Raw genomic sequence first — 10050 nt, forward strand, 5'->3', positions numbered from 1 at the left:
TCAGTTTGCCTTTAGTTATATATAATTATTAATGATTAATGATACTCATATTCTATGTGAAGACACTGATCATGTTAATGGTTTCTCACAATAATTATCAACAATGACTTCAAAAAGGTGGGAAAGAGTTTTTCAAGAATGAGTTGTGCTATTTTTAGAACAGGCCTGCGGGCGCCTCATATGGTCCTTGCGGCCGCCCTGGTTCCCGCGGGCACTGTGTTGGTGACCCCGTATGCGCTATTGTGCTGTACCCTGTGAACTACCGGGGCGCGCCATATATGAGATGTTCGCTTACTATTCGCTTTGTATACTTGGTATTGTGAAACTTCTGTTGGGCAGCGGGATGGTATTTTAGCGAGGTGGACACGCACCCCCTGGCCCCCGCTGAGAGCCGCCTCTGCCTCCGAGCCATGTTGCTAGGCAACCTCTCCAAACATGTCGGGCTCATAGAAACGGGGAAAGAAAGATGCGTATTTATTAGGTGTTTACTTTTACATTTACTTTTCAGGTTGGATACTTAGGTTAGATAGCGTTCGCTCGCGGTTTGCCAGCTAATTCGTCATGGACGAAACGGTGAAACCTGTCAGAATTCCCCCGGAGATGTCCATCTACGCAGAGAAACACGATATATTTGACTTAGTACAGGTAACAAAATGTTTTAATTGTGGACTTACTAGTCCTGATATTCTCCATAACTTCGTGGTGGGGAATATACATAATATTAACGTTCAATCTGAACACGTTCTAAATTTAAATTCTGGATTATTTTGCTAGGCCTACTACACACCTTCATAAAGTAGCCATACTTGAGTGTGGCTTACTTTCTCTACACATGTGAATGTTTAAAGAATAGATTGGTGTATTCAATAACTCACGATGGTGTAAACATTGCGTTGTGAGTCAATGTTCACTAGCGTTACGCCGTGAACCATGGTTATGATCACATCATAGATGTGAAATGTTTCCTCATGATATGTTTGGTATGTAGCCTACGCTATGTTTCTATGTTTGAAGGGAGTTCAGATTCTCAGAAAAAAATCATGTGCATTGTTTATTATACGCCTATATTACATTTATGTCACGTCAAATAATACCTAGGCCTGCTTCTGCTGCTATACTAGTTGCGTGGTTACTGGTTGTACTTCCTGGTTTCAGACGATGGTGTCTAGTTTGATGGTGGACAAACCAGATGACCCCATATCCTACCTGATGAGTCTGCTTAAGAGAGGAAGAGTTGAACGTTGGTCGTCTTTCTTCTGGTTTCATCTCTAATATAATCGTCCTCTGTCTGGTGTGTTGTGTTCTGTGGCAATGTGGTTCTGATGAGCTTGTTCTCTGTCCCGTCTGTCTCTGGTTGTCTTTGTCTGTGCAGCTCCTAAGATTATTCTGCTTGGCCCGCCTGCTTCTGGGAAGACAACCATAGTAAGTAGATGGATCAATTATGAATGGGTTGATTATACAGTGAGTAGTAGTAGTACTAGGCTAGTGGTAGCGATGTTGTGTTTGTCCGTGGTATTGTCTGTTGTTTAGGCCAGAAGACTGTGTGCAGAGCTGGGTTCAGTCCATGTAACCACCCAAAGTCTCTTCCATCAAGAAACAGAGCTGAGCCAGCAGGCACTGCAATACACACAAATGCAACAGGTATATATATACACACACACACACACACACACACATGCACACACCCCACTCATGCATACACAACGGTTTTGCCTCATAAGAGTGTGTGTGTGTGTGTGTGTGTGTGTGTGTGTGTGCAGGAGATTCCTGCTGACATATGGATAGAGCTGATCCAACACAGGCTGTCTAAAATAGACTGCTTCAGAAAGGTAATGTGGAAGAATAATCTCAAGTAAAATGTTTGTGTTATGTTCTACATGATGATGTACATTATAATCAATTCACTGGTCCTTTGAAAACGTCTGCTTGATAAGAGACAAGAGGGGTTCTGTGCGTTATCTGTCCACGACCCACCTCCAACTCCATCACGACCCCTTTTTGAGTCCCGACCCATAGATTAAGAGGGTTTCAACTCAACATGTTAGGTCCCTGACCACAGCGATATGCGATTTTTAAACCTGACATCAGGCACTCAATACTAGAAAGCTATGAAACCAAAATCATAAATTCATAATACAGAAATGATGAATCCATGAAACCAGAAATAAGTTCAGAAATGTCTTCAATGACTTCGTATTAACCTGATATTTTTTATAAAATAATCACAAACCTTGAACCCGAAATCATGAATGTATAAACCCAAAATCATGTTAAAGTAACCCCAAACCATGATTGAAGTAACCCCAAATCTTGATTAAAATAATCCAAAATCATGATTAAAGTAACCCCAAATCATGTTTCCCACACAATTCACATTGTGTTGTAAATGAATTCACAACACAATGCAAACTACACTCATATACCACACACTTACCACACTGCACAACACAAAGCTAGATCAACCACAGGTAAATGTCATAACACACATACCCCTACGATAGTGGAGGTGTAGGTGTGATTCATGTAGGAGCTAATTGTGTTGCTGCTTTATAACATGAGATGACACACAACCACCAACTCGCAGACTGTTCTAATGTGTTCTGCTCACCAGCCCCAGCAGCATGTTGTCTTTGATACAGTGTTTCCTTGATCCGTCTATTTATTGCTGTATTTCCCAGTCCCGGGTTGTAAAGGCTGACTCTAGTTTTCGTCGTTGCTGACAGTGAGTCTCAAAGAGAAACATGGGAATTCCTCTGAGGGAGACATTTATTTTACATTTCAAACGTTGCACAGCTGCGATCATTTTAAACATGCAGATGTCTGTTTTTTTTTGTTCTGTCTTTTACTGTTAAATAGCATTGATGAACTGCATGCGAGCCAATGTTTACAGTATGAATAAAAAGAACACACAGCAAGCCAGCCAAGGCCCACCAAATGGTCGGGGGATATAGTACAAACCGTCTTTCCCCATGGGGCGTTGGTGGGCAGGCACTGCTGGACTGGAGTACTACTACTGCTACTCTGCAGCGTATCTGAACTACAGAACGCTGGGAGGGACACAGCAAGATCACACCTGTCAAAGGGAGTTAATTATAGTATAGCAAGCCTTTTCTACCAATATACAGTATGAAGAGTGTGTCTACTATAGGTTACAGCCAGGCACAAGGCTTCTTTTCATGTGCTGAGTCTCGTTGTGCCTGGGGGCTAAAAGAATGACCGTTTATTTTCCCCTCTTCAGCTCACATTAGCGGCCTCTAGGGATATTAATGTGTGTGTTTGTGTGTGTGTGTGTGTGTATGTGTGTGTGTGCGTGCTTACGTGCGTGTATATTGTGTGTATGTGTGTGAGCATGTGTGTGTGTCTGTGAGTGTGCGTGAGTGTGTGATGATTGACAGCTTATTTAAGGAAAGTGCCCCATCCTGTCTGAACTGCAGCACTGCGAGCACATGTCTGTGTTGCTCTCTTTCCTCCCTCTGTTATATAGTATATACCCTAGACTAGAGAATAGTAGTAAACATTCACCGCTATATCACCACAAAGTTTATAGTTTATCATTGTAAGTTCAAGTTGTCGTTTTTAAGTATGTTATTTTTTCGAATGATGGCTGAGATCATCATCTGTTGGCAGTTTATCACATGTATAGCGTTAATAATACAATTTTTTTAGTCTCTAGTTTAGTCAATAAAAACTGCAGCCTTTTTTGTTGAATCACATTTCGTAATTTTGCGGAAAACCAGACGATAACATGTTTGTATGTGTTGACAGAAAAATAAAACGGATTATAGTGTCATTTTATGAGTACCAGACCTCGGAGAGGCTTTCACATTTTAACTGCCCAAGGCTACTATAACCCAGGGATCACTTGACCCATGGTGCCCCATGTATCTGCTGGCCTAGGGCTAAGAGCAAGACCTGGATATAAGGTGCTGTAAGAAAGATTATCAAGTTTTAAAGAGAAAGAGAGCCTTGAGGGCAGAATACAGCAAGCTTTTGAGACTAAACATGACCAAAAATAAAACTCCCCTTTCCCTGTTCCTTCCCTTGCATGTTTTTGCACCCTTGTGAATCCCCTGTGATTGACAGGCATGAAGAGCATTGCTCTCACTAATAACTGACGGGTGGCATTTCTAAGAAGTACTACCCAAATATATACTCTTAAATCGAAAGCACCAGTCTACAAACACTCCTCACGTGTCCATTGTAAGATACACTGTGGTTGGCTACTGGGGGTTCTACCTGAGTTGGGTGATTCTGATTCACACTGGCTGTTAATGGGCTGTGTCATCGTGTTTTAAGCATCTCCTGGAGTGAGCCCCAAAAATCTTGTACTAACCATGCTCTGGTCGGACCAAGTGTGAACTCTTTCTCAGCCCTTGGCTAACCATCTGAAAGGGTTTCCTAAAGCTAATCAGTGGTGGTCACATTGACATGTGGCTACAGACCAGTAGTGTCACCACAGTATGTGTTGTGTATGTTTCCAGGGATGGGTTCTAGAAGGATTTCCTCAGACTCGCCTTCATGCTCTGACGCTCCAAGCGGCTGGAGTCATCCCTAACCATGCGGGTAAAGCATGCAGTGGTCACGCTCTATAATACTGCAACACTGCAGTAATACACTCAATGCCTTTATGTTGTATGAAATACAGACTACATTCATTTGTGTGCATGTGCATGCATGTCTGCATATGTATTGATAGTATTTCTAGAAGCTTCTGAGGATATGTTGCTGCAAAGGACAACGGGAAGAATGTTGGACCCTCTGACTGGAGGTCAGTCTTCACACACACACACAAACATTTACACCCACACAAACACGCACACAAACAGGTACACCCACAAACGCCACATCCACACACACACACACAGACACACCCACCCACACACGCACACACACACCCACCCACGTACACGCACCCAGGCACGCACACACCTTATGATGTCACTTCCTGTGTAGACGTGTACCACCAGACGTTCGTGTGGCCCCCCGACCCGGAGGTGGCCGAGCGTCTGGAGCAGGACAGCGGGGGCTCAGAGGAGCAGCGCCTGGCCCACCTCCAGCTGTACGGCCGGGAGCTCGCCGGCCTGACCACGGCCTACCGCCACGTCTTGAAGACCATCAACGCTGACCAACCACACACTGATGTCTATGAAGAGGGTGGGCCTCTACAACTCTCAGACACACACACACACCCACACACACAACACACACGTATATGCAAAGAAAGACGTTCGCGCACACACACACACACACACACACACACATATGCACACATAAATAGACACACGACTACACACACACACGCGCGTGTATGCAGACACACACATAGACAGACACACACACATGCACATAGTTAGAGACACCCGTTTATGCACACACACACACACACACACACAGACAGACAGACACACGCGCATGCACATGCACACATCTACATACAGATTGCAACAACATTGAGGTAAGAAATATAGTAGATACTAATGTGTTTGTGGTGTGGGTGTGTGCGCCCGTGTGTGTGTTGCTGTGGGTTACGCTGGCATGCGTATGTGTGTGGGTTTGCGTCCCAGTCCTAAGATATGTCCTGACCCGGCGTGAATCGAGAGCCCCTCAGACTCCCAGAATCCTCCTGGTGGGCCCGCCGGGCTCAGGGAAGAGCCTCCAGGCCAGACGTCTGGCCGACAAATACAAACTGGTTGACCGTCAGTTCCATTCCATTTCCATGGGTTCTTTCATTAATGAGGGACAGCACACGTTAAAGAACATTGCTGTAAATGTGGCAGACTTTGCTGGAAAGGAGGATAATAATGACCTTTCATTATTGCTATATAATGTAATAATATTACACCACTGATACTCATTGCATTACTACAAGGCATCACTGCCTTACACTGTATTACGTCTCTGTTACAGGTTAGCCCACCGAGACACATGAAAACATTTACGAGCAGGAATGGAGGTTTACAGGTTGTTATTTTGTTGTGGTGTTTAACTGTCTGTCTGTCTCTACTTGTGTCAGTGAATTGTGGACAGCTTTTAAAGGCTGAAGCAGCTGATGGATCCACTCTGGGGCAGCTGATAAAGCCCTACATAGAGACAGGTCACCAAGGTAACACACACATACGTGCATGCACACATCTTTACATACTCATTCTTCTTACACACACACACACCAGTGTACACAATATGATACATGCATTTTAAACATATACCATCAATAAACTGCACACAGACACATACACATCCAGAAATACGCACCTTGAGAAAAATTATTCAAGAACGCATACAGAAGAAGAGGGAGAAGGTTAAAAGAATAAAGACACAGACAGCTTGTTTAAAGTGTAGACTGAATTGTGTCCATCCCCCTCTCGTCCCATCTTCACATGACATGAATGTATTTTCATCTATCCATCTAGCCATCCGTCTTTTGCTGTGTTTTTAGACTTACTGAAGTCCTGTCACTAATGTGACAGCTACACTCTCGGGAGAGAGGGCTTAGAGTGTTGAATGTGTGAGTGTGTGTGTGTGGGTGTGTGTGTGTATGTGCGAAGATGTCAGCTAGTTCTTCTGTGAATCACAGCTTGTGTTAAAGAACATGCTGGTTGTCAGGATTCAGAGGCACACAGCTGTGATGATGTGGCCCACTGGATTAAAGCGGACACAGTATCGCCTGTCTCTATATTGCCTCTATCGCTTCATCTTACATCAGTCAGTCATCAGGAGAGCTTTAGTTTGGCAGCCGTTGCCTATAATGTGTGTTTGAGTAAAGTTGATCAAATACATATATCAATTATGACAAATGTGAACGTTAATGGACTGCATTCATAGAGCGCTTCTCTAACCAGTAGCCAATCTAACCGCTTTACAATATTGCCTAACATTTACCCATTCATGTACACATTCATGCACTCATTTGCACACCGACAGCGGTATCAACCATGCAAGCCCAGTCAGCTCGTCAGGAGCAGTTAGGGTTAGGTGCCTTGCTCAGGGACAGCTTGACACACAGCTAGGAGGAGCTGGGGATCGAACTAGCAACCTTCCGGTTACCAGCCAACCCGCTCTACCTACTGAGCCACATGCCACCCCATCAATGATGGATCGTAGCACTAAATATTTTGTGATGAATAGCTGTAACACACTAGTTAAGTGGAATATATGTTGGTCCTGTGCAGTTCTCTGCAAGGATTTGGCAGAGAATGTTTCTGATGTTAACGTTGTCTGAACTGGATAGCCAGGATCTGTGGCTGCACTGATTTGGCAACAGTTAAGAGAGTAGAACATATAATGCTACAAAGGGAAGCAGAATAACCCAACTCACAAGCCCATGATACTCACTCAATTCTATATTCTTTATTCTTGAGTCATATCCGCATTGCCAGATAACATTTGCCTGGTTCAAGCAGTTCCATATATTTTTCCTCCACTCCATAATGTTTTGTGCAGAACCACTCCCATAAAACATTGTGAGGGGGGGTCCACTCGTAATGGGTTTGATCACCACGGTACTACTAGATGGATAGTACAATACACACAAACATATGAAACACACCTCACACACCAATGCGCACATGCACACACAAGCACGCATAAAAAAACACACAAACACACACACACACACACACACACACGCTACACAGATAACCTGATCTCCAGCAGACTTAACTTGGTAGAGAGAAGGAGTTGCTGTGTGGTTACTAATGGGGCCCGGGCGTTGTTAGTTCCAGACAGCGTGGTTCTGCAGGTGCTGAGCCAGAGACTGAGCGCCCTGGACTGCACCACCCGAGGCTGGGTGCTCCACGGCTTCCCCAGGGAGCCGGAGCAAGCCAGGCGCCTGCAGGAGTCCACCTACAAACCAAGCAGGTACAGCACCACGTGGACCCGAGAGCCCTCTCTGGTCAGCCTCACATACCTGGACTGACCGTGGTCCGACTCCGTCAGCGACCCAGCCCAGAGAACATCCCTGGGCCTCGCAGACTACCGCACATACACATGGAGGGGGTGTTGGTTTGCATTAGATGACTCCCCCTCTTGGTTGAAACCACGACCCTACACGCAACGTGACAAAGTGGGGATTAACGGGACTGGGGCAAACCGATGGTAGGTGGAACTATTGTTTCTCAAGATGCTGTTTTTAGATAGGAATCAAACTAGGGTAAGGGTTGTATTTTAATAAGTATAAGATAGAAATAAATATAGTTCATTATCGATTAGAACACCCCCCCATCACTGATAACATTCTGCCCGCCAATGTTCTCCAAAGTACATTTTCCACCAACTTTTAATGAAAATAATTATTATTATCCCTTTTATATTGTTATTTTGTACTTCACATTCACATTCTACTCCCCTGGGTATTTTGTGTGTTCAAATAAATATTGAATGCCGTATGAATATGAAATGTGTCCACTCTAAAATCTTCTCTATTTTTTTAAAGACAAATATTCATTAAATATTCAGGATGCTTTTTCAAAATTAATTAGCCTGACACGCACAGACACATGTGCACACATGGGCAGACATACCAAACAGTGCATTAGTAGAGTATGGTTATTCCCTTGGGAATACTATCCCCAACCCTACCAGTGACATTTTCCTGCTCTCAATTCTAAAATACACATTGAATAGAACCCTGTTAGAGAGAGTATGCGTGTGTGTTTTTGTGTGTGTGTTTGTTTGTATGTTCCTATGCCTTTTGAAAGCACTTTAGGCTGACACAACAAAGATACATCATTGTCCAGACTTTCTGAAGTCATCATTATTTTATCTGATGGACAGACTGTGTGTGTGTGTGTGTGTGTGTGTGTGTGTGTGTGTGTGTGTGTGTGTGTGTGTGTGTGTGTGTTGTGTGTGTGAGTGCGCACTTGCTTGTTTACGCTATATTTCATCCAGAGTGTTCTTCCTGGAGATGACCGATGATGTTGCCATTGAGAGGCTAACTCTCAGGACCATCGATCCAATCAGTGGAGAGAGGTAGACAACACACATCACCGCACCCTTACACGGGTACCAACGCCTTCACCATGCCCTGTACCCAAACGTTACAAACAGCTTCCTACTCATCCATTAACAAACCCTATATCGTAATTGTACAGTTTGAGATAAAAAAAACTCCTGCAAGATGAAACTGAAGGTTAGCTGCAATGATCTCAAGCATGTATTGAGTAAATGTGTCAGTATTTGTGGTATTCAGTGTCTTATTGTATTTGCTTATATGGTGTGTACTGTGTGTATGTGGTAAAACGTGTGCCCTCTGCTGTGAAAATGAAGGCACCACGGCCTGGAGCATCCAGCCCCAAACCGAGAGGTCGAGGCTAGGCTGCAGACCCATCCAGACGACACACCGCCCAGAGTCCAAGAAAAACTCACACAATACTGGAAGCATGCTGCTAGGCTAAAGGTAACACACGCACACACACACACACACTTGAGATTTGCAATTCTGTAGTGATGTGGCTGATACTGTGGATTTGTGTGTGTGTGTGTGTGTGTGTGTCCAGGCTTTATTTCCAGATGGGGTCCATGTGAATGCTGACCAGGACCCCCACACTGTGTTTGAGTGTGTGGAGAGCAGAGTGTTTAAGCGACCCGACATCAGACCAAACCAGTAGAAAGCAGAGTGTTTAATCGGCCGACATCAGACCGAACCAGTAGGAAGCAGAGCGTGACAGATGTCTTTTCCTCTCCAAATATAAATCAAATAGAATGGAATGCAAATAAGAAAACAATAACAGCACTGGAAGAGAGGACAAATCACTACATATTTACAGATCTCATGAATAAGCTGTTGCCTGACTGCATTGATGGAATCAAATAAAAGAAGTGTATACTGACATAATGGGTATATATATTAACATATCCCTAAAACTGGGGGAAAAGTTTTACAAACGAATATTGAAGTTTCATCCCAAAGGCCTTCCTGATAGGGTAAATGTTGAAAACATAGACAACGTCTCTCAGGTAGGCCGTCTGGATGAAGGCCTGTACCAACCTGTGCTCCTCCCAAATGACCAAGCAACGTCACACTCTCATCCAGGTCTGGCCCAACAGCAGGGA

General features: G+C 44.1%; 1 protein-coding gene across 1 annotated transcript; it reads left to right on the forward strand.

Annotated features, from left to right (window-relative positions):
* Nucleotides 1-561: 561 nt before the first annotated feature.
* Nucleotides 562-9605, forward strand: ak8 (adenylate kinase 8; the record flags this gene model as incomplete). The annotated part of the gene is made up of 12 exons (XM_079755245.1): nt 562-645; nt 1156-1240; nt 1373-1422; nt 1761-1829; nt 4482-4563; nt 4954-5154; nt 5565-5696; nt 6014-6103; nt 7716-7857; nt 8887-8967; nt 9265-9394; nt 9495-9605. The coding sequence occupies 12 exons, from the start codon at nt 562-564 to the stop codon at nt 9603-9605; spliced, it is 1257 nt and encodes a 418-aa protein (XP_079611371.1).
* Between the last annotated feature and the right edge of the window lie 445 nt (nt 9606-10050).

This window comes from Pollachius pollachius, assembly GCF_949987615.1.
Source record: "Pollachius pollachius genome assembly, chromosome: 1".
Lineage (NCBI taxonomy): Eukaryota > Metazoa > Chordata > Actinopteri > Gadiformes > Gadidae > Pollachius > Pollachius pollachius.